Below are 25,118 nucleotides of genomic sequence, written 5' to 3'. Positions count from 1 at the left end.
GCCACACATTGCTGTGTTTTGATTCCTCTGTTTCCATTCAAAGTCCCACTTAGCTTTCATATTTGACAGTGTTTTTCAGTATTTTGTTTTCCTTCCTCCTCCCCCCACCCCCAAAGACAGCAAATCAAAAGGCCAACTCATACTATTAATTACATTTACAGATAATCTGCACAGGAAAGAGATAAGCACATTTCTGAGGAACTATTCAGACAATAAAAGCTTTGTTTTCTCACATCAGAGCTGGGTATGAAGGGTTCAGGGTGCTATAGCCCCTCGGCTCCTGCTCCTGCAGTTTCAGGGTACAGGGTCTGGGTGTTACTTTATCCTCATCAGCACAAGTCTGTGAGCCACAGAGTGTTTAACAGGCAACCTGCCTGTAGCCCTTCTCAAGCCAATCTGTATTGCCCCAAAGGAAAACTGCATGTGTTTGGTTTATTTTTTTTCAACAGTTTGTTTGTTGGGCCACATATGAAGGTGGCTTAGGAATCAGCTTCAAAGTGGTTTCAGTGAAACATGTCTGTTTGTCAAATTAGGACCTCCTCTGTCAGCACTGATATAACCTGGGGGAATTGAAAATCCAAAGAGGTAAAAGAAATGCTGATGTTCATCTGTCTTAATGTATTTTCTCTCCTTGACATGAAACCTCCAATGTTCCGATTCCCACTTTGAGGAATTGCTGCGTGTTTTAGATCAAAATCATATGATGCATTTTAAATACAGCCCAACTGAGGTAATACCTTTCTGTTTTCCAACTCGATATTACCTTGTGTGTTAATGAAGGCTTGGATTCAAATTCCTCATCGGAGGATGAAGTAGAACACTCAGTGGCTTGTCTTCTGACAGGTAGGTGTTCATATCCTAAAACACAAAACCAAAATGGGCAGTGAAGCAAAAGATACTGTTCTTTAACTTAAACAGACGCTTTGCACCTGCCCTGAGTTCTAAGCAGCAGCACCTAGAGCAATTTGGAAATTCAGCTGACAGCACTAATTAAATTTTTGATCCCTGTCAAAAACTGTCTGGCCGTATATTCTATTTTTTTCTCTAGGTGCTACAAACAACTAAATTAATTCCTTGAGCACCCTGCATGTAGCACGCTGTACTGAACGCACTCAACATTCATTAAAATGTATATCTGAAGTTAGCCATATTACCCAAATGATTGTATATAGCTCACTATAGAGTGTAATTGAATGCACAAAGTCTGAGCCAGCTCTTAAACAAATTACCCTTATGTGGCTTGTAGCATCTGGCACCCATTTTTACTACATGACATCTGCTCAGTGTAAAATAGTTGGCGTCAGAATGTCTGGTCATATAAAAAACTCACAAATGTAATCAGAAGCAAATGGACTAAGAGAACAGGGCTTTATCACACAGCCTCATGCAACATAAATATTTCATTAATTATGTCTAAACAAACGTCACTTATTTTTCTGCTTTAGGAATATTATCACATCATTGGGCTGTTGATTAAAATGCCATAAGAAGTCAGGAAAATCCATACATCACAACAATATACTCCACAAGGAAAACTCAAAGTCTGCCTTTGGAAGAAGCGTGCTTTCAGAATTATAAATTAAATTACGTTTAATTGCAGCAATTTTATCATGCCTGTTTTTCCAGCATCTTGTTTCAAGTGGGTGTAAATATTTGAATTTCTTCTTAATTTGTCTAATGCATAGCTTCATTCTCTTCATTTCAGAAAATAAAGCCGCTTTTAGAACATCTGTCCCTATGCTTCAACCTGCTACAGGGTTAATGATTAACAGCTGGGCATCTTGGAAATATACATTATTTAAAGCTAACAGTGTTAGTTTTCCTTTGTATCAACAAGGCAACAGTTGGCTTTCTAGGTGTATTCAGATTAAAATCACCTCCCCTTCTCCCAGTGTAGATGTTTCTTCTCTGCCTTGCTCTGGGTCCTAGGGCTCAAGCAGGACTTTTGCCTCCAGCCCTAATTTAAACTCAGGATCCATGAAATGTGTTCATCTCAGACAGTAAAGCAATAAAGGCATATCCAAGTAATTTGAGGCAGGGATTCTGATTATTGTTTTTTTGCAACCTCAGTTTTAGAAGCGCCCAGTCCTTGTGTTCAGTGAAGCTGCAAGCTCAGAGGGTTCAGTGGAGCAGACGTGGGTCCTGCCATCCTTTTTGTGGTGCAGGTCCTTGGGCAGGGAGGTGCAGCAGCCCTCCAGGTGGGTCTCCAGCCTCACAGACGTGCCCAAGCCGCCCACACCTCCCTGCCCCGCAGTGCCTGGAGAAGTGACACAGCTCCTGGCTGGGACCTGCCAGGGGCTGGTGGCTCCCAGTGCTGGGGTCACAGCACCACCACACTGCCCCTGCTCTGCACATCCAGCTGCACTCCACCTGTCCTCAGCAGGCACTGCCCTTCCCAGCTGTGGGGAGCAGCAGACACTGCTTCTCTGAATGAGGAAACTCCCCCAACTTGCTTTTCTCTGTGCAACCAGAAGTTTGCAGTAACTACCCCACAGTCACGCCACCGGAGAAATCAGATTCCACAACGTACAAAGGGCAGACCTTGCAGCCTGGCAGGGCTGGAAACACAAGCAATTACACGCTCCCTTTCTTCTCTCAGCTGTGCTGGGAATAAGCTAACCCTGCCCTTCCCTTTGGGTGATATCAATAATTTAGGAAGCGTTACAAGGTCTGGAGGAGAAGCAGCCTGTTCCAACTCAGTAACACAAACAAATAACAAAAAACCCCAAACCAAAACCCAAAAAAAACCTCAAACCAAACAGGGTGGGATAGGCAGAACTTGGCCAACAGCTGTGAGAATTTGGACAAAACAAACACAAAAAGGTTTAAACTTAGGGGCTTTTACTGAGTCATTAAAATCTGAAATTTAGAACTGCAATACTAAAGTTAGATGGTAATAATTTGCCTCCACATATGCCAAGCCTTAAAGCTCGATCTGCTACAGAACTGATCTCAAAAATGTAGGTTCTTTTCCAAATATTAACTCAAGTCTTCTAGACTTAGACTTTCACTTTCCAGGCATCTCATTCCTTCAGATTGAGAGTTATTTATTATGTGTATTTCTTTTTTCCTGAGCACTTCAGCATCTCCCTAATTTCCAAATTAGCATATGTTATACCTGAGCTTTCCCTCCCCATGGAAAAAGACTTCAGATGAAAGTGCAGTGCTTTTGAGAACCTCTCCCTTAACATGAACATCCAAGATACTCCTTTCCCCAGGAAACCTTAGATCCTCTGAAAAGTGAGGGAGGTGCCATGTGAAGAGGCTCATAAAGGTGATCCCTGGTGTTACGTGTGGGAGCACTACTGGTTGTCCTGGAGATTTATGGGGAAAACCCACCACTGGTGTCCATCTGCCTGTCACAGCTCACTTCCCTTTCTTTCCTGGGGTGTTTTTGTGTCATGGTAGTGACTGCAGCCTAAATACACAGAATGTCTTGGAGCAGGAACTGTTTTGATAACATAATGCAATATTAATCTGTTGGCTTCCTCCGTGAGTGTCCAAAACTGCATATTTTTGTAAAACTCATGGGAGTTAATCCTACCACTGTAAGAATTTCAGTGTTTTGCAAAAGAGAGAAATAAAATTACACATATCCCCTGGGGCACTGGTGTCCAAAACCAGATGGAAGCTGGTAGGAAATGGAAAGAACGGCCAGTAGAACGCCCAGTAGAAAGAGAGGACTTGGCTATTTGGTTTCAGATCTCTGCTCCTCCACAGATTTCTCATGTGGTCTCACACAAGTAATTAATCTTCTAGTGCCTCAGTTCCCCTTCTAAAATACACAATCAGTGCAAGAGCAGTGTCCTCACTGAGCAGAACGCTGCAAACACACAGATTTTCTGGGGCACAACAGTGCAGTAATGGGAACCTGAAACATTTGCAAGCAATCCCTTCCCACTCTGAGGGTGCACAAAATCAGCAAAGCGAGTTCACAGCACATTAAATTTTCTCATCAGCTGAATTGGTTTTCCTGCCCTAAGTGTCAGTAATTAACATGGCACTCTGGCAATTTTTTGAATTTCAAAAGGACAAGTAGGCTTAGGAGAGAACTGTTAGCCATCTGATTGAACAATTTTATCCACCAGTTTTTTGTGGGGAGTTTTACTGCAGGTTGGAACAAAAAGGAAGCATCAGAGGACAAAAGCCTTAAAGATATTTGTGCAGTAAATCAAAAATCTGGAATAGTATTTAGGAAGTCCAGTGTGGTTATCTGTGGACAGTTATGTATTCTACAGGTAAACTTTGGATTTTTTTTTTAACCAGTCTCTCACTGAAAAGTTTGCATGAGCCCCCATTAATTCAGTAAGCTTTGTCTAGGTCTCACACAAATTGTCTGTGCAGCTGGATTTCTGCACAGCCACAAATGTCCAAGTGGCTCTGAGGACCAGAAACAGAGGGGAAGTGTTAGGTAGAAAGCCTTAAAATCAGGCTGGACATCAGAAACTGGAATGAGCCATACGGAAGGTGCCACTGCAGGTGTAGGTTTGAACCACAAGCAATCTGCTGCTAAGGTTCTTCATTTTTGTGAAGATTACTTCTTCATGCTGAGCTTCAGCTGGGGGCTGAGCACGTGGCAGGAAGGGACGGGAGGAAAGAACAAATTAAATACCAGAAGTGCTTTCTAAGTATTTGGTTACTCCCCAGGGGATTTCTCTGCCATGAGCTGGCCAGGGCTCATCTCAAGCCCATGAACTTTTATCACCCAGCTCATTCTCTGGATCCACAAGCCACTGAAGGAGAAAACACCAGTCCAATGCAATACCAACCATACCTGCAGAGTGCAAGTTTGAGCCCAAACAGGATAGGAAAGCCCTACTGCAAAGAGCTAAGAGGAGTATTAGGAGTAGTGTCATTAAATCAGCTTCTGCAAGGTGCTGGGAGTATTTTTTTTTTTTTTCATTAAATAAATTTTCTGAAATTTGTGGTAAATTTCAAGATAGGAAAATAATAACAAGAAGTGTGAGCTAAAGCTTGTCGTCACTTCATGACTAATGTTTGCCAAGCCTGGGCCTCTGACAAGTGCCTATACGAGACAGAAATGCCATTTTTGAGAGCCGAGCAGGACTCAGCTCTTTACTAGTTTTACTATATATAGATTCACTCAAATATGAATGTTTTAAAAGCTTTAGAGAGCTACAATGCTGAAACATTGAAGAGAACAGATTACTGGGCAACTAGTTAGACTAGAACTTCATTTTCTTGTTTTTTTTTTTTTTTTTCCCCAACAAACTTTGCATTTCCTATATGCAATAACTGTAATAATTTAATTTTTCTTAATTGTAATAAAATAATTTCTCTTTTGGCTTGCACAGCAGAAGAATGCCACACGTTACACCAGTGTGTTTTTTTCAAAATATTCTCAGCATAAATAAAGTACAGCATTATTCAAACCTTGCAAGAACTTTTCCCATTTCAGTATGAGCACAACATACCAATTATTGTAATGCATTTAGTTAAGAGCAAGTCAGGTTGGCTTAGTGGATGGGCAGTGATGACGTGCAGACCCTGAAAAGGCTTCCCATTTAAGAACACAGCGAGAAGTGTGAACTAGCAACTCTCTGTGGCTTCAGTGCGGTCCTCAACATCTTCTGGCTCAATGGGAATGCCTCGTTTTTTGAGTTGTTGGATAAAGGACGCTCCAAGGATCCAATCCGAAAATTCAGGAACGAGAGCAGGAGTTACTCTATGTTTCAATGGGCTCCAGCTCAAGTGGCTTAGGTACTGCATCTTCCTCACAAGTGTGTGGCAGTTCTGAAGCAGAAGGGATGCAAAAGGATCTGGCAGCTCACTGGGAACATTTCAGTGACTTTACATTCTACGTACAGGTTTTATTGCTGAGGCACAGCAGCAATTTTGGGGTTACAGTTTGGGTTGTAATTTAGTAAAGCAAGAGACCAACAGGTGTGTCGACAAAATTCAGTAGGTTATTTAGTTAAATAACTGAGACTTTCTGCAGTGGAAAGATAGATCACAGAGAAATGTGGGTGCAGCTCTCATCCCTCGTATTTCACACCTGAATTTGTGCTGCACTTAATTCTTCTGAGCCTATGCTCAGATTACTCAGATTGCTCTTGGTCTGGCATCAGTATTTCTTGGAGTTGTCTGCAGTTTTAATACTAACCTTGCTCTTGCAAGCAAACAAGTAAATTGATGCCTTTTAATCACTGCCCAGATAGACTCACAGACAGGTCAGAGGAGGTCAGGAAGGTGCTCTCTCCTCTCAAATTAAACAACAAGGGGATATTAATGACACTGCAAAGATCCCAAAAGCACGTCCACAGCATGGTCGCTCCGACAGCAGAGCTAAGGAATCACAAACACAGAGCAAAGCCTCTTGCTGCTGCAACCATATTGCTTCAGTCTCTGGTTCCTCATGGAAAGGAAAACAAATGTACTCTGCACTGCAAAAACTGGAGCTTTTGGTGCTTGTCCTTCTGCTTGCCTGCTCTAGTCCCCCTTCCACAACTCAGTGACACTGCAGAAGCTGCTCTGCCAAGCATCCCATTCTGCCCTTGCCACGCCTCCACCTCTTGAGGACAATTCCCTGGCCCAAACACATCCCAAGAGCAGTGAGCAGCAAACCAAACTTGGGTCCAGCGAGCTGGTTGTGCTTGCAAATCCACTCTGCTCCTTTACATGCATAGCAACTCCTAAACTTTAGCCACAAAAGTATTTATTAAGTCTCCTTGTGTAGAAAATTACTAGAAATTAAACACAGCACACCACAGATGTGTGCCTGCATGGTCATGCACAGGTCTTTTAAAGGTTAAGTGCTATTACACAATAACAGTAGTAATAATAATAATAATAATAATAATAATAATAATAATAGTAATAATAATAACAAAGTAATTCCACTGGGGTCCTCACCTGTGAAAGGACTGAACAACCCTTCTGGAGAATGGTCCTTAATGATTGGCAGAGATGACACCAAAGAGTTCTGTTCCCTTTCACAAGCTTTGCTTCTCATTCTGTTGAAGAGTGACCCTTTTTGTGCAGAGTCATCCAGACTGTCCTTGAAGGAGCTCTTGGGCTCTGCAGATGAAAGAAGAGTGGACTTTTTCTTACGGATACATATTTCATCCATGGGAGCTCCTAGAGGACTGTCTTCAAAGGTAAACTTTTCTAGGAGTCCTGGGACTTCCTCCATCCTAGTGCAAGCTGGTTTCTGAGGTATATGGGTTGTCTTGGAAAGCCTGTAGGGTGTGAAGGATACCTCTTCCCTGTAATCCCTCAGAGATATCCCTTCAGAGCCCACAGAAGGACGAGATAGATTTGAGTAAGCGCTCTCATCTCCCACGTATTTTCCTGCCCACTCCCTTACTTTAGTATCCTGTGACTGAGTATTATTGTTGTTCCTGTTCCTTTGGCTTAGGGAATACCCAGGAGTGCTGGGGAAGCTGAAGAAGGCTTGTTCTGAAGAGGCTTTGACTTTGCTGTCCGAGTCCTGCTTTATCCCTTCTGGAGCTGAGGTTAGAGGCTCCCAAATGGACCTTTTGATAACATTGGCTATGAGCCTCAGCGGGGATTTTGGCTGGCCGGCTGCATGCTCCCTGGAAACCACATCTGCAATCCTCAGAGCATCCTTTGTGTCCACTGATGGAGTTGGTGGAGCACCATCTACAAGTAAGAGAGGCCCAGGACAACCAGAGCGTTCTTTTCTCCATCCTGCATCCTTTTTCTCCAGAGCTCCGTTGTTTCCATGCCCTGGGCTGCTCCCACCCGAGTCTGTCCTGTTTGAGCCATTCAAGGGCTGCTGTTTATTACGAAGCCCCAGCCTCTGTTTTGCCTCCTTCAGTTCTTGCTCAAGCTTTTCTCCTGGGTGCCTGGTATTTTTGCCATCTTTCTCTTTCAAATCCAGAGATGACAGTGTTTTTGTCTTCCTGTTAAAGTGCCCTGGTTCAGAGTTGTATTTCCACGTTTTTTCCTTCCAGTCCCAGGCTGAGTGTGTCCCAGTGTCTCTGTCTGGGTCTTCAGGCTCATGAAAATCAGCAGCCAGTGTCCCATTCCCAAGAGGAGTCAGTGAAGGACCTGTGGTGCTGCTCTGAAAAGGAGAGTGGGGAACATAGCAATGCGTGTCTTCAGACACCTCCCTGGCTTTTCCTTTTCTTTGAAATACTGGGCTGCAGGGTTTGAAAGGTCCTCTTGGAATTTCTGTTGTCCTCTTGTAAGAAGCCAACTGTGAAGTGTATTAAAAAAAAAAATTAGGGGTATAAAAACACTGCTTTGTGTGGCTTCTATTTCATAAAGTATTTTAATCCATTTTAATCTTAATATAATAGTAATTAACATAATATTTCATTTATACACAAATACACATGTAGATGATAATGTGAGAAAAGCTTTTCTCTCTAAAGGGCCAATATTTCTCTTGGAGTAGCGATCTAATACTACTGGAAATTTTAATAGTCTAAAAATAATTGTTATTCATGCTAAGAATCTCTCATGTCTTTATGAATTACCTTTAATATTTTTTTTAGAAAGAAACAGTCCTATCTCCAGGAAAACAGACAAGAGCAGATCTGCTCTGTTCTCCTGTGTGTGTTCCAGCTGCATCAACTTAGAGTTCTGAGCAAGCAAAAGAGACCATTATCCATCCTCTCCAAATGTTCTTCTATTATTGCATGTTCATGGAGCGCAGGTAGGAATGGAAGAAGCGGCCCGGAAAAGATTATAAAATGTAAGATGATAGTTTTAAACAATTCAATTAGTTCCCTCTCATGGTTATTCTTCCTTTGTTAAAGGTTTAAATTCATTACTTCAGCCACCAAAATCTTCCACTGAAGATAGTAACAGGGATAAATACCCACTTTATGTAGCCAGCAGAACAAAACTAGAGTTCTTCCTTCCTTCTTACGAGGGAGGTATTTTATCATCAGTGCTATGTGATAATGGATGATGTGAAGACTGAATTCCTGCTTCCACTTCTGTGCCAGATACCCAAATTCACATGGGTTAAGCCATTAATCTGTCTGACTTTTCATTTCCCAGAAGCATCAGAAGTAAGGCAATAATGATTCCACTTCATTTCACGCTTCTGTTTGATGACTAAAATTGTTACTGGCCAGGATTGCGGATTAAAAAAAAAAAAAGTAAGAAACACAATAAACAAATAGACACCCTCTTAATCCTCGCTTTTTGGAGTACGAAAAAGGCCACTGAGCAGTGCTGGTAGAGCAGGAACTGAATGGAGTCACCTCTCCTTATGGCCAGGCAGTGCTGTGCAGCTCAGCTCCCCTGGGACGTTCCCTTCCTGGCCCCATTGTCCTGCACCGGATTTCAGCCAGCACCGTGGATGTGGAAGAGTTGATTTTTCCCTAGCACAGGCCCTGAGGTCAAGCAATTTTAGTCATGTTTAACCCAAGGGTGAGGACAGCTGTCCAGGGCATGGAGGATGTGGGCTGGTCCCTGCTCCACCTGGCTCTGGGAGTCCAGGGACGTGCTGCCCTTTGCCCGGGATGGTCAGCCACGACTTCTCCTGCAGTGCTGCACTCACGGCAGGTCCACCCTTCCTCATCCTTAAAAAAAACTTAAAAATAAAAAATAACCAGAAAACAACACAGAAATCTGAGGTCCTGAAGGGCACGGAAAACGCTCCTGAGCAGTGGGAGATATGAAACCCTTTCCCAGCCTAAACTATTCTGTGATTTTATGACTGATGCAACAGATGTGTGGCTAACTCCTCATGTGATCGAGGCCTGAGTCTCACAGCTGCTTGATCTGGGAATGATTACATCAAATCCAAGTCTCTACCCTACGTACAGCACAAGTCTGACTCCAGCCTCAGTGGTTACTGTGAGGTCCAAAACTATGTAAAGGAGCAGACATGCCCCAACAGCAGTCACAGACATCCTGCTCTGCACAGCTCTCCTTCGTACCTGTGTTTGGGAATGCTCCTCTGCAGCACCACTCTGGCAGCTGGCTGAGCTGTCCTTCCCGTGTAGCCCGGGTTTCTTGCTCGACAGCAGAGGAAAGCCTGCAAAATACACAACTTTCACCTTCCTGTTGGCATTGACTTTGTCTGAAGTGAAGTCTGCAATTACAGAAGAAGAGTAGAAGATTGAACAGCCTCCTGGATAGAGTGAAACCTGGAGAACTGACCTACAACACTGAAGTTCATGGCCTTGCTCACATATGTGTCTGCCTGCTGTGCCAAACACATGTTGATATTTTCAGTGGTGGACCTGAACTGCTTCCTTTTCTTGGCTGGATGTAGTGAAGCAGCTTTTGAGTTCCAGGAAACTTTCTGGAAAACCAGTCCACTTTAGAGGGCCTTCAGGCCTCAGAAGCAGAGGCAGTAAAAACAACCTGTGACTTTTGAACTTTGGGTAGTTCCAAGAAATGAAGAAAATGGATGACTTCTGAGAGGGCTGTCCATCAGAATAGGGGGAAAAATGGGAAATGCATCCACCTGCAGGCAATAAGGACAGAAAAAGGTCTCCCAAGTCAGGACAACAGGCAGCATGACGGGGGCTCTCCTAGGATCAGGCAAGGTAATTAATTACTAAAGGAGGAAAGCTGCACCTGAAGGGAGACAGGAGAACTTTCCACTATTTGTGCCTGTGGGAATTTTACATAATAAATAATCTTTGGACAAATGAAAGTATCCCTGATCCAAGGTATTATCATGTCCAACTATAACACAACAAGTATATTTACAGCTCAGTTATTAACTCTCAAACCCCACCGTTAGTTCTGAAATCCGTGCAAACTTTGGTTCTTCTACATGGGGATGGATTAAAAGGTGCATAAGGATAAAAGCAACACTCCAGGGACAGAGAGGACAATTCCTGCATGTGGACTTCAGCAAAGCCAGGGAGGGAGGCCGAGCTTCCTCTCCTCTCAGTGTCTCACCTATTTGTACCCAGTCCAGATGCAACTTGTTATGTTTGATCAAGACTGGAGGGACACACTGTGCTGGAGCCTGTTAAGGAGCTCCTGCAGGGACGGCAACCGGGGGCTGACCTTTATACTCTGTAATTGAGCCACGGGAAAACATGAGAATCCACAATTAGGATAAAAAAGCCACCACCACCACCTGCATAAGTGAGCCGGGGAGGGTTCAGCCTGATCCACTAAAGCCTTGAGCTCCTGGCAGGAGCAAATACAACAGTTCATGACACCGAGGGGGGATGCAAGCGCTGCAGCAGCGACAGTCAGAACACTGGTGAGGGCATAAAACCCCCAGCCCAGGGGTCTCCTCATGCCCAGGGTGAACTGCCTCCCACCCCAGCTCTCGTGGGCAGGCTCACAAGGACACAGAACATTGTTCCACACAAAGCCACAGCTCCCCATCTGTCACAGGGGAAACAGTTTTGTTCCCACCGAGATGCTGAACCTGTATTTTCAGCTTCGCTCTCAAAACAGGATTTAAAAAAAAAAAAAAAAAAAAAAGTTCCCTAGGGCACTATCATGATCTGCTTGGCCCAAAATCCCAAGATAAATTAAGAGCACGGCGTTCCCTGTGGCCGTGCGATGGGGATTAAAGGTTTTGAAAGGTAATATCCTGCTCTGAGCCTTTCAGCCAATATAGCCATGACACTGATTTCCTCTCCTTGGCTGCCTATGCCGTGCTGTTTATGAAACATATGTGTTTGGGGAAATATGTCTGAGAAGGAGACAGGTTTTTTTTCATGTGACTGATGATCATATGAATTCCTGTAATCAAATTGGATTAAATATAGAAACTATGACTTACAGTCTTCCTCCAGAGAGTAAAAAACCCCTTCATTCTGATCCTGGTGTATGCTGACTGTGCTTTACACCTCATTTTAACAGCATACTTGAGGTTCAGGCAAACTCATGCAGCACATTGCTTTCCTCTCAAAGGCTTTTAGCTCCCTCTAGAGCCCTTGAGACCCACGGAAGATTTTAACAAAATTATGGAAAAATTAATTGGCAAATGATTAAGTAATGCCCTTGCTGAGAACAAGCTGAAAATCAGTCAAAATTAAGAGTGACACCCCCTCCAGTCTTCTCTGCTTTCCTCTCTAACAATCTTTCTTTCCACACTCAAACCTGGATCAAGAATCATTATTGACTGGTCTTGTAAAAACTGAGATCAATTAAGACAAGACTTTAAACCCAAGTCTTTGGTGGAGCCAAACTCTGATGTCTGTGCTGATTCCCACATGCTTTACAGCACGCAAGAGGCAGAGCAAAAGCTGACAGGGATGCCATGAGACTTCGAGGACACCCTGTCCCACCTTCTCATCCCAGGCATGGGGGAGCCCTTCCCTGGGTGGGACATCCACACAGCCTCTCAGAGCACAGCAAAGCCTCCTGGCTCAGGGGTGCAGGGAATCCCAGGAAGTGCAGCCCTGTCCCTCCTGCCTGTCTGCCACAGCTGCCTCTCCAGGGACAGACCTTCACAGCCCTGTGTGTGCTCCACTGAGATTTACTGAGTTATCCCACATGTGAGGCACCCGAGGCCTCCATGGGACTTTGGGTGGGTAGTGACAGTGCTCATGTGCACCCGACTTGAAGGCAAAGCTGGTGCCAGGAAGAGGAAATGCATCTTATCTCATCATTTGAGACATAAAAATTCATCCCACAGTGGGTACTCACAAATAATCTTGAAGCTTTCTCGTGCATTCACAGCAAGCAAGCTGAAATGCTTCTGCTTGAGCACTGGTCTCATCATGGGCACAGGGATCCTACTTGTTTCAGAAGCAGAGCCATAATTTCTCTGACATGGGATCCTGAGCAGCAGCAGAAATGCCCCTCATTGCAGAGGGCAGCTTGGGGCAGGGTTAAAGAGCAGCTGTCACCACCATTCCCAAATTCCGCTGCCTCTGCGCTCAGAAACTGCAGCACTCGGTCCCGTGCACAGATCCCATCCTGCTGCTGTACATCCAGGGCTCACAGCCCAGTCTGTCAGTACCCCAGAGCCCCTCAAAGCTCTGCCAGAACTGCATTTGTGTCTGGGAGCTCCCCCAGCCCCACACTGGCGAGGCCAGTCCCAGCAGGAGCTGAGGGCTGTGCCGAGGCAGGAGGGAGATGCAGTCCCAGGCAGCAGGGGTGAAACTGAGGATGGGTGTCTTGTCTGGGGACCCCAGCCCAGAAGAAAGGTTTCTGAGATGCAGCCTCAGCTGAGAGGGGCGACCACACTCTCTTTTAGAAGTGAATAGAGCACAATCTCTATCAAAATCACTGCATTCCTGTGTGATTCCCACAGGGAAAGACAGGTCAGCCCAAGCCAAGGGAAACTGCAAGAGGACAAGAACCACTAACACTTATTTTCACCAGCTCACCTCTTGGGATTGGCTTTCTCCCTTTCACCAACCCAGAAGTGTCACCTGTTTTGTTTTTTTTTTTTCCAAGAGAAAAGAGGTGACAGAGCATCTGTGGCACCTCCAGGAGCATTTCTAATGAGTGACACCAGGTCAGACCCAGTGTCTGACCCCTCACCTGATCAAAAGCCATCAGTGCAGACAGGGCTAGTGACAAAATACTCAGCTCTGGGATGGGAGCGTGTGTTCCCATGTGGGGAATGAACGTGGACACCACCTGCTGATGGGTATAGTTAAACAGAGAACAGTCACACAGAAAGGGAGTTTGATCTTTTGAGGGTAAGAAAATGGAAAGAAACATTTGGTGTGCTTTATATCACTGTTTTCTCAACTAGTGACTCAAAAAAATACAAAAATTCTAAAAGAAAACGAGGGAAAACAGACGACTAAAAGACAGTAAAACAGCATGAACAGAAGATACAATTACTTCTCAGGCTCTACTCACTCGTTTGGATTTTCCTCCTCCAGCTCTGATACTTATTTAATGCCGTCGACTGAAAATTGTTGGCTCTCTGGAGTGCTGAGCAGAAACAGAAGGGACACAGGGTCAGCTAATGCAGCAAAAGCCAGAGGGGCAGAAGTGGAGCTGGGCAAAAAAAAAATAATTAAAAAAAAAAAAAAAAAAAAAAAAAAGGCAGAGTGGAGGAACAAAGCCCCAGTTTCCCGGCGGCAGGGGTCAGCTCTGCGAGCAGCCTGCAGCCGGGAGAGGGCAGCGCGCATCCGCCGCGGGATGCGGGAGCAGCTCCGGAACCCTCTCACTCATCCCAAACCGACACACGGGACGCTGGCAGGAAAACGACCTCAGCAGCCGGGAATGGGGGCAGAGCGAAACTGAGGAAGAAAAATTATAAAATCCTTTAGTGGCTACACGGAGCCACACGCTGCCGGGCACGTTTTGGGGTCCACTGCTGTCCTTTTATCTTAAACAAGGGCTCCGTTATTCAAGAGCTGATCTAAATTGCTGTATAAAATCCCCTTTTCTGCGTGAATTAAAAATGCATACATGGATGTGGGGGTGGTGGGAGATGGGAAGGAACGAATGCTGGTGGCCTTTTATTTTCTGCAGAAAATAAAAGTCTTTGGCTGTTTTCAGCAGATCTTTTAGTTCTGACCAGCTCCAGAAAGGAGTTTCTTTGCATTTGAAGGCAGAGTGTTCCCAAACCTCTCCCCACCTCCCTTCTAGCTATGGCCTTCCCTCCCTGTGCTTTCACTGGTTGCCAAACCCTTCAGCAGCTCCCTTATAGAAACCCAGATTTTTGCAAGCAGAGCTCCTTAGTGGTTCCCAGCCTCACCCTTGTCCAGCCAGTGCTGCAGATATTGCATTGCCTAATACCATCCTAACATTTTACAGGTGGGAAAACATCCATCCCACCCCTGCAAGCCAACCACGAGCCTAACTCCTCCAGGCTACCCTGTACCATGGAAATGGAGCTTTAGTTACAGCACTAAAAAGGCAAGGAACCTCCCCAAAAAGACAAACCTGGCCACATTGCAGGGAACTTTGAAAAACTCCACTTTGAAAAGTGTCCCCCAGTCCTACCTGCAGCCTCAGGAAAAGCTGCTGGAGCACCCCCAGGTCGGGATACTGCTTACCATCAGCGACTTTGGATGTTTTGGAGCTTTCCTCGGGCACGGCGGGGCTCCTGATGAGCGATGCCCACCTCTGGATGGGGCTGGAGCAGGCACGGGGCTCCAGCAGCCAGGTCTGCCCTTCGCTCACCTCCGAGTTCGAGGAGTCCCCGTTGAAATCAGACTCCAGCTCAGAGCTACAAAGAAAGGGGCGAGATGGAAGTGGGACATTTCAGGGGGTGCAACAAGCACCAGCATGAGCCCTGACAGCAGTGTGGGTGCTCCAGAGGAAGAGGAGTTTGGCAGCCAGAGCTGATGTCCTCATTTTCCATCCTTCATCACCGTTACGACAGGACCGTGATTTGCTGTAGGTGCTGCCCAGCTGAGCTATCCCCATTCCCATCAGACTCTGGATCTGCACCCATCTGCACGCTCAGCACCTGGAATCAAAGTGCTGCTGAGAGGGACTTGGGGTGAACCCCCTCACTGCTCAGTTATCTAGACCAGGCACTTGTGCCTGCAAGGCTGTGCAGCAGGATGCAGTAAGGGAAACAGCATTTGCAATGCTGTGATTGGCTTGGAAGCAATGCAGGAGGGTCCAAACTCTACACTTGTCACATTTTTCCTGCAGATTTTTGAAAAGAAGAGGAGAAAGAAGCCCGGAGGAGAGGCGTGAGGACAGCCATGGGCCCAGCAAGCAAGGCTGAGTCCAGAAGCTGGAGGAAATTGTAAGCCTAAGTCTAGAGAGAGAGGACTGAGTGAAGCTACTGAAGCAGCCTTCAAATGTGCACAAGGTATCTGTAGGAAAGCAGGAAACAAACTCTCCTCATTCCTAGGAGCCATTGGGCCAGCCCGTGTAACACTGAGCAGTGCAGGGAGGCACCTGAGCCGATCACAGAGGCAGATCATGGCATCCCCTTGTGTAAATGTAATTAAAAATCCACCACACAGACACGCGTGCGGACGGCATGCACACCCTGACCTTGCCTCAGGGCACAACAACTCTTTGAGGTGATTATTAGCCCTTTTTCTAATAATCAGGCCATTCCTTTCATCTCTGAAGTCCAGACTGTAGGGAACAGACACCGTCAGCCCTTCTGATGTGACCACATCCCACTGCCATAAATGAGTGCACCAAGATCCCACTCAGCCTCCTTTGAAAGCAAACAATAGGGCCAAGCTAATTCCTAGATTTACTGTGATGATTAATAGCTGTGCCTCAAAAAAAAGAGGAGCTCCCCCCCTGAGCAGTCCTGGTGGTGTGGCAGGGAGAACGCTGCTCCGTGTTTATACAGCAGAAAGCAGAGTTTTGTTGTGACAGCCCAGGGCACAGCCCAGGAGGAGGAAGAGGTAAAGGAGAGGCTGCAGGCTGCACAAAGCCGCACATTTGGGGAGCACCCACGAGTCCTGGCCCCCAGCTTCACCCAGATCAAACCAGCAGTGCTGGGAGGCCAGGGCAGGCAGGACAGCAGGGAAGGGAGCATCTCTCCAGGTGCACTGCTCTCTCAGCAGGCTGAATCAGAGTGGCCTTGAATTTTAGGCTAAAACACACTTTTTAAGCTGACTTTCAAGCCGTGTCAACCATACAGATAGATATAGACATATATATATAAAAATATAAATATATGAAGGCTTTGATAGCTGAGACCCTGTGTGGATGGAGAGATACCACACTGAGATTGGGCAGAACGCCACACCAAAGAAAAAGAAAAAGCCCTGCCATTAACATTGATTGATATCTTTCTGTTTTAAAGAGCAGAACGTGTATTTTCCTTGGCCAGCAAGGAGGTAAGTGTTAAAGCATGAGGTTTCTCCTCTCATCTCTGCTGGAACCAGGGTCATTATTCACAGTACCTAAAGCCTGAACTGCAAAGCTGTGTCACTGAGCTGGTCCTTTTCCCAATCCCACCAAGTCCCCTGCAGCCAGCTCAGCAGTGCCACTTGTCACTTGCTGTTTCTCTCGTCCCCCCTTCCAGGCAGGGGCTGTCCTGCTGGAGCAGGCAGAGGGGGCAGTGGGAGGGTCACCTCAGAGCCACTGGCACGCTCGGTGTGTCACCCCTTGTGCCATGTCCTGCTGGCAGGGAGCCAGGGGCCGTGCTGTGCAGCTGCAGGGAAAGGAGCTGATCCCTAGATCAGGGGGATTAGCCGGCTCTCCTCGCTGCCTGCACGCCCTGCCAGCTGCAGGGTGTTAGGGGATGCGAGCACATCCTCTGCAGGGCAGCTGTCAAACAGGTAGGAAGCCCTTCTCCGTCTTCTCCGTTTCCTCATGGACAGGCTCATCCTCCCCTGTAAGAGCAGCTGGCACTCACAGAGCACAAACCCCATTTACAGCCACCTCAGGGAATAGCAGAAAGTCGCATTTCTCAGGGCCAGGTTGCTCTCCAAAAGCTGCACACAGCACCACAAGCAGGTGTTTAGAGGCTGTCAGGAATCTGAATGAGCTTCCCTGCAGAGCTGCGGTGTTTGCAAGTTGGCCTCTTGGGTTTGCCTTTCTTTCTTTTCATTTTTCACTCCCCCTCTTACTTATTAGTTCTCAGTAAGGAAAAGTGCTTTACTCAGGAGATACCAATCTAATCTTTAGATAGAATGAACTGCCAGAGAACCCTGCCCAAAACCAAATCTCTTCTAATGAGTATGTAGAAAGTGGGCTTCCTCTGAAAGCTCCCCAAGGTTCATCAAATTTCAGATTTCTTAGGGATGGGCAGGCTCTCAAAACCCAGGAGAGGCCCAGGGTGTGGAGATGCAGGATGGGGCCCAAGGTGGGAGGTGGCCACGTCACAGGATGCACCTTTTGCCACAACACACCCACTTGCCCAAATCCCTGTGTACCAAAAACTGTCCATTCCAAGAGCTGAACCCAAGCTGATCACAGCAATGTTTATCCCTCTGATTCAGGCCCCTGTGTGGGATGGGAATGTTTGAAGATTTCCTGAAAAGTGATTCATGTGCCTTGTGGGGATTTATGGCTGTGGTTAAGAACAATCGTTATTCTGAGCATCTGTGGGGGTTTCTCTTTGGTCCTTCCCACCCCCCACCAAGTTGTACATACATACAGTACTATATTTTGTTACAATTTTTCTTAAGCATTCCTGAGGAAACCAACCTGCTCTTATAGGTTTACTTGGAGTACCTGCTAGCATCACTGGTGACCATGACTCGAACTGCAAGGAGGTTGTGCTCAGCCATCTCCTCCTCGGGGATGACCCTCACGATGGCCCACTCGGGGGAAGGGGGTGAGAACCAGCGCTCCATCTCGTGCTGCTCGGGGACGCTCTTCGCCTTCTTGGGGGAGGTGGGCTCGTCAGCCACGGGCAGGCAGCAGCCTGGGAAGGCACAAAGGTGACAGCAGGCTGTTAGGGGAGGAGGGAGTCCATGGGGCACCTCGCCCCTGCACTGGAGTGGTCCTTGGCCGCTGGTTTCTGCCCGGGATCCTGTGCTGTCCCCAGAGGCGCAGGCAAGGCGTGCGCACTGACAGCCTGGCATGGCAAAAACACCCCTCCAGCCCAGTACAGCCCTGTCAGGGCTCCTCAGCCTGGATCCAAAGAGAAAGAACCTTGAGGAGCAGCCTCAGCTTCTGCAGCTGCAGATCCTGGCACTGCTCAGAGGGATGGACATCAGCCTGGGGCCTCGTGGCAGCAGTGCCACACGTACCAGCCATACCAGTAGGGATTTATGGGCTCTTTTCCAGACCCTTACGGACTTGTGTGTGTGGTAGGATGCAGATGAACCAGCCTTGCTTGGGTGGCTGAACCTTCAGCCTCACATTGCAAGTTTAGGTGAGTTTAGGACAGCAGGAGTGAGCAAAATAAACACAGTCCCTTCAGGTTATATGCTGATTGCATAGCACAGATACAGACCCTGATCTGTGAAAAGCAGCAGCATCCCAGCAGTTGAACAGCACTATCCCTGAACTTCCCGTTCAGGCAGGGGGAATAAGGAATAAAGCCATGTTTCCCTCGCTCGCCCCAAATGATTAACACAGGAGATCATCTCTCCCTCTGAAATCCTTAATTTCTGAGCAACCTTATCCATCCACCATTTCCCGCCCAAGCAGATACAAACATATCGGCTGCAAAGTTCCCTGGGGCTTGGTGCAGAGGGGACAAATGACGAGCTCCAGGAGAGTGCCTGTGCTTGGTCCACTGCCCATGTGTGGTGCTTTTACTGCATCCAATTCAACACTGGTGCTTCTAAATTACACCTGTATAAGTGGGAGCAAAATATTAAACTTGGGACATGGCTTATTTTCTCATCTACCGGAGCAAACCGTCTAGTTAACATCAGTTAAACTCCTATTTAACTCGCAGTGCCTCCATTTATTGCAGGAGTGCACTCACCCCATCCTTCTCCCGGCAAGAGTTTTTACCTTGAACATGCTCAGGCCCTACATCCAGCTCAACAGCACCACAAGCAGCCACATGTTTCTTGACTGCAGAGGTTTCATTTCCTCTGGGAGATGGGAAAAAAATTCATACCTCTCTGATTTTTATGTCTGACTTCTAGCTTGGCCCAGCCAGGCCACCCACCCAAGGATGTTGTGGGCTCCAGCAGCTAAGGAGAAATCAGTGCTTTGAGCCAATTTGTAAACCCCAAATACTTCAACTCAACTTTCTCCTTAAAAGATGATGCATTTTACATGAAAAATGCAAATAATGGTTTGCCAGCTCTTTCTATAAGTTCTGTACCCATGCTGGCAATAAACACTGCCCAAGGTCACTTCAAGTGGCTGCTAAAGAAAGACAGTTTTTCCATTGGCTTGCACACTCAGCATGTTCCTTCCCACCCCATGCACTATGCTTTCCCTGCCATGCTAACAGGAAAGAGGAGAAAACATGTTTATGACTAACAGACACACAGCTGGAGACCATCAAAACCCACAGACAGACAGACAGAATACCTACAGTGATTCCCAGCATGGTTCCTGAACGTGAGCACATTTCCAGTCAACATATCCCTCTGCAATAGCTCATTGCACATCCAGTTTCCAACCATGAGGGACATGTAAGAGTCAGAGCTGGTGAAGGACCTTGAGGTGCCATCCAGGACACCAGATGACAGTGATGGATGGCACCATTACCTCTCTGAAGAGCTAAATTTCTGTGCTTGCTTTTTTTCTATTGCATTCCTCTTTTTTTTGTAAACTTCCTTCTGGCATCACAATCTCTCCCTTTCTTGAGCTCTGCACGCAGGAGCTGACCCTCTCAGGAAGCTGTTAAAGCCCTTTCTGAGCATGTTTACATCCACAGTGATACCAACCAGGTGTAAAGACCAGCATCCTGCAGCAGCAGCCTTGCCCATGGCAGGGGGGATGGACTAGTCCTCTGTAGGTCCCTTCCTACCCAAACCACTCCAGGACTTGAAAGCAAACCCACTCCTTAGTAACATATTTTATCAGTACTTGTAGTGTGACATAAATTGAATAAATTATGTTCACACAGCTCCACAGAAGCAGAGACTGGACCATCTTGGTGTTTCAGTGCATGTGACACCCCCACGTGCACACTAACTCCAACACTGGCTTACACATTCCACAGGGCATTTGTAAGTTTAATATTAGAATCTCTGTCCCGCATCCCAGGGCTGCACCTTGGCTAACAGGCTCAAACAGAAAGCAGAGGTGTCCCAGATGTCGCCCATCATCTGGGGGTTTTTTTGTAGGCTCTGAGGATGTTACACCACCCAACTGGCCTCTCCATAAAAAGAGTTTTCAATCCCTGAGGACAGTGGAGGTCTGGAACGAGTTCAGGCAGCAGGGATGTGCTGCTGCCAGCCCCCTGTAAGCACCGTGGGGGGAGAGCATAGCCAATCCAAACAAAAGCCCAGAGCTCCACAGGCCTGGATCCCACCTGGCAATCACTACCTGCTCCCCCACAGCAGTGCAAACACATCCAGCCAGCCACCACTGCACCTCTGCCACGGGCCACGCTCGCGTTTTAAGAGAATCCCAAAGGAGAAGTTATGTTCTGATACAAACAAAGCATTCAAAAAGAAATCTGGGACTTCTTTAAAGCTCTTACTTTGAAGTTAGAGAAGAAGGGCTATTGTGAACTAATTTCTGCTGAATCAGCCCAAAGGCTGAGTGCTTGCACAAAGGTGAGGCACAGGTTTATGCTCCTGAACAGATGTTTGGCTAAATTAGAAGCAGGTCATTCAGAAAGTTCCAGCCTCACACCTCTCCCTGCATCCTGAACAGCCATCCATCCTTGCAGCACCAGCAAGGTCCTCAGTGAGATGTCAGCAAGGCTGAGCAGGAGGACCCTGATCTTCTGGAATTCTGACTTCAGGGTGGAAACCAGGGTGGAAACCTCTGTGCCCTGATTCCCATCATAGTGCAGGCTGAGACTGCCAGACCTCAGGTTGCTAGTGAAGGACCTCAGGCTGCTGCTGCTTGAGTCCTTTCCTAGGTCTGTGCCTGGCTTTTGAGTATCTCCAGTGAGGGACACTCCACACCCACTCTGGGCAACCTGCTCCTCTGCACAGCCACTGCACAGTAAAGAAGTTCTTCCTCATGTTCAGGTGGAACCTTCTGTGCACCAATTTCTGTCCATTGCCTCTTGTCCCATTGCTTACTACCACTGAGCAGAGCCTGGCTCTGGCCTCTTTTCACCCTCCATTCAGATACCAATGGACTTTGATGAGATCCCCTCTCTGTCATCTGTTCTCAAGGCCCAAATCTCTCAGCCTGTCCCTGTAAGAGAGATGCTCCAGCACTCTAAGAATTTCCTCCCCAGAACGGGAGATTTCCTACTAGAAGCCAAGAGACTGAGTCAGAGGAACTGAGCTCTATAAAAAGTTAAAGCTGCAGAGGTATCCCATGTGCAGGATGGAAAGGGCACAGCCCTGTTTCCTGCCTGTGCAGCGTGGTGCCATGCCACTGACCTCTGCGTGGCAGCATGGGGCGTGACCAGAGGAAACCCTAGTCCTCAGGAAACAGTCCCTCAAAATAGCATTTGCGTAAGGTCTTACTTCATTTCCATCGTGCTCACTCCGCATTTCCTACTCCCTGTGCCTCAGCATGTTAAAGACTTCCAGCAGGGAATTTGCCTGCTCCTCAGCACACTTTGGACTGGAGTCCCTACCAGTCCTTCGATTCACCCACAGAAGAGGGCTGGAGGAGCCTGGACAAGCCAGGCATGGGAAGGTGTCAGAGCAGGTCTATCACACCAGCATGGCCACAGGGACAGGCAGCACACACCACCGGAGTCCCTCAGCAGTGGTTCAAGTGGAAACCTCCTGACAGCAACTGCAGTGCCCTTTCTGGGTGCTGGAGCTCACTGAGCCAGCCAAGGAGCCAAGGTGCTAATTCTCAAATCTGCCTGTGCTTTGGGGCTGTCCTGCGCAGAGCTGAGGGCAGCTCTCAGGCTCTGCTTGGCCAGGAGCTGCAGGTCCTGCAGCCAGCACAGCTCGGGGTGTTCCTGCCGCTTTAGGGTCCGCACGGACACAGCTCCAACTTGCTGAGAGGATTAAAGGAATTTATGTCTTCCATTCCTCCTGCTGTGGCTAACTTCCTCCTTACTCTGCGGTCACCCACATATGACGGTCCTTCTCATCCACAATCCTGCCCCAGTCTTTCACTGACTTGCATTTAGAGCAAAAACCATGGCTTTAAGATTTGTGGGAGGTTTTTTTGTTTGTTTGCTTGGTGGTTGGGGTTTTTTAATTGTTTTTTTATGCAGAAGCTTAGCTGGCATCAGCTGCTTAAACAGCAGCCACACAGCCAGTGATTTGAACAGAACAATCACATATTCATCTGGCCTTCCCACTCAAACACAATGAAAAATGTGGATAAAAACAATTTCTCCTTTGTCTGCATTTCAAAACTCACCTCATCCTCCTCACATGGGCAGAGAAACCATTGTTTTCCTTACAGGGCAAGGATTTAGCTGAGCCCTGTGATAACCGAGTATTTCTAAGGCTTCAGCTTGCAGGGCTTGTACCTGGGTTGGCTCTCACCCAGAGGTCAGGGCTGGTCAAAACTCACTCCAATCCATGGGCTTGGCCAAAGAGCCCCTGCAGACCCCAAGGGCAGATACAGATACAAACCCCTTTCCAGTAAAACATAGTTTTCCTCTCCATTAAGTGTCATGCTAAGTGTTTTAATCAATATTGTGCCAGCTCACCTTCGCATGGTGCAGACAGCAATGTCTGCACCAGGCCTCGAATTAGTCAGAGATGCAGCAGGGAGGGACAAAGACATTATAAAAGACCTTTCCCTCCATCTCTCTGGAGATACTCTCCCTGGCTGAGCCCTTTAGGAAGCTCAATGGACTCAAGGCATTGTCTTGCTAACTAAAAGCAGGCAAATTCAGCACGGCTCTTCTGCTCACTCAAAGTTCAAGTGCAACCCTGATTCTCTCAATGACAGGCTTGTAAAATTCACATTGCTTACAGAGTGATAATCCACCATTACCTAAAAACCATTTTTGCCTTTTTTTCTTTTTAAAATAGCTTTTTGTAACGGCAGCCTCGGTCTGGGTACATTTTAGCATCTCACAGGGCCTTCATGCAGCATCACTGTCCTGCAAAGGCTCTGTGACCAAGGCAGGAACACGGCACTGAAACCTGATGTCCCCACAGCGGGGAGAGCCAAAGTCATCCCAACGCCCAGAAACAAGAAATCTCCTGGGACGTGGGATCAGGGACTCTGGATTAGGTTTCACTAATACTTTGGGTTGCCTTTCTCCCCGGGGTACGAGGGCAAAGCTGACAGCGCAGCACAGCAGTGGACAGATCTGATCTTTCTCGTCAGTGTTGTGCCGCCTGTTACAGACACGAGCTACCTGAATATTCTCGGAGCCCTGAAAGCTTGCCGTGCTCGGAGGGGCGATGACAATGGGTTTTGCTGAGCCGATGGAGGCATCACGCTCCCCCGGGAGTCCCTGGCACGGGTCCCTTCAGGAACGTGCCCAGAAGCAGCAGTGACAAAGAAAGGCCTTTCCAAAGGGGCTTAGCGTCTGCCCACCCGGGGCTCTGACACCTTCTCCGGTTACCATTCGTGAGGCGTAGATCGCCGCAGCATCCGAGTGCCCCCGGCCCTAGCGCCGGGCCCAGACAGGAGCGGGAGATGCCGGCGCAGCTGCCAGTCCTGCTCCACACGGCGGCCTGACCCCGGCCGGGCCGCCGCTGCTGCTCCTGACTCATCTGCCAAGCCAAATCACACCGCTGCCACCCGGCACGGAGGTGACACGGCCTTGGGAAGCCGCCAGCTCCGGGCAGAGCCAAGCTCCCGCTGGGGCAGCCGGACCGGGCCAGCCGCTTCCTCGCCACCTCAGGCGCAGCACGTGCGGCCCACAAAGGCACAAAGGCCGGGCCCTGCCAAAAACCATTCCCCTCCCTGCCAGGAGCGCCGCGCCAAGCGCTCGGACACCGGCTGGCTTTGAGCAGCTCCTCTCAGCAGTGGCTGCTCGCCACGTGCCTCCGTCCGGCAGGGACTAAAAGGGTCAGAGATGCTCCAGGGAAAATCCCCAACCAAGGCAGCGGCAGCCGGCTCCCCGTGGAGTCAATGCTGCCGGGCCACAAACAGCAAGAAGTGTTCACGTTTCTCCTCCCTCCTCCTCTTTAGCTGGCTTTTAGTCATGTGAGGGGAATTTGTTTTTAAGCAAATCCTGTGGGATTTCTTGACTAAAGCGAGTCAGACCAAACGGGAGCCCTACATAAGAAGAAAGGGGGAGCAAACCTTGCCAAGTCAACCAAAGTATGAAAACTCACACAGCACCCCAGAGAACATCCCTGAAGGCAGATGAAAAGCACAAACAGAGCCTGGAAACAACAAATTTTAAAATTACATCTACCTTTCTACTTTGGCCCACAACACACTCAAAGTACTGGTGGTCAGGAAAAAAGTATTTGCGGGGAGGCTGGTCCAGAAAACAACTCCAGGAACTCCTGATCTGCTCAGGCTGGGGCTCCCCACACACCAAACACAAGGTCTGGTGGCTGACCAGCTGGAGACCCCCTAGCAGGGCCCTCAGAGGGAACAAGAAATTATCCCTGCTGGCAGTAAAAGGGAGCCCTGCCACAGCTCCACCCCTGCTTCACAGCTATGGAAAAGCAGACAAGAAACAATTCCTTGTGGGCCTTGTTTGGGGGATAGAGAGGAAGAATGGAATCTCCTGGAATTAGCTGCCCCAACCTGCAGTCGGGATGTGATGTTTTGACGCCTCTGGCACACCCTGAGGGCCATGAAGCAGGAACAGTACAACAGTACTTACCCAAAACTGCCCCAGCCACGCAGGACCAGCACAGGTCTTTCTG

The 25,118-nt window shown here is 47.7% G+C and overlaps 1 protein-coding gene across 2 annotated transcripts in view; it reads right to left on the bottom strand.

Moving 5' to 3' along the window:
• Nucleotides 1-25,118, bottom strand: part of MICAL2 (microtubule associated monooxygenase, calponin and LIM domain containing 2) — a 118,346-nt gene that overhangs the window by 13,651 nt on the left and 79,577 nt on the right. For both annotated transcript variants that reach the window (XM_040068125.1, XM_040068127.1), the window contains 6 exons: nt 17,995-18,187; nt 14,889-15,061; nt 13,741-13,815; nt 9,882-9,979; nt 6,874-8,182; nt 764-858 (listed from right to left, as the gene is read on the bottom strand). In XM_040068125.1, coding sequence (XP_039924059.1) covers nt 764-858; nt 6,874-8,182; nt 9,882-9,979; nt 13,741-13,815; nt 14,889-15,061; nt 17,995-18,187 — 1,943 coding nt within the window. The remainder of the gene's footprint in view (nt 1-763; nt 859-6,873; nt 8,183-9,881; nt 9,980-13,740; nt 13,816-14,888; nt 15,062-17,994; nt 18,188-25,118) is intronic.

Source organism: Hirundo rustica, chromosome 6 (assembly GCF_015227805.2).
Source record: "Hirundo rustica isolate bHirRus1 chromosome 6, bHirRus1.pri.v3, whole genome shotgun sequence".
Classification (NCBI taxonomy): Eukaryota; Metazoa; Chordata; class Aves; order Passeriformes; family Hirundinidae; genus Hirundo; species Hirundo rustica.
The sequence above is the reverse complement of the archived record's forward strand: the minus strand, read 5'-3'. Positions and strand labels throughout refer to the sequence as shown.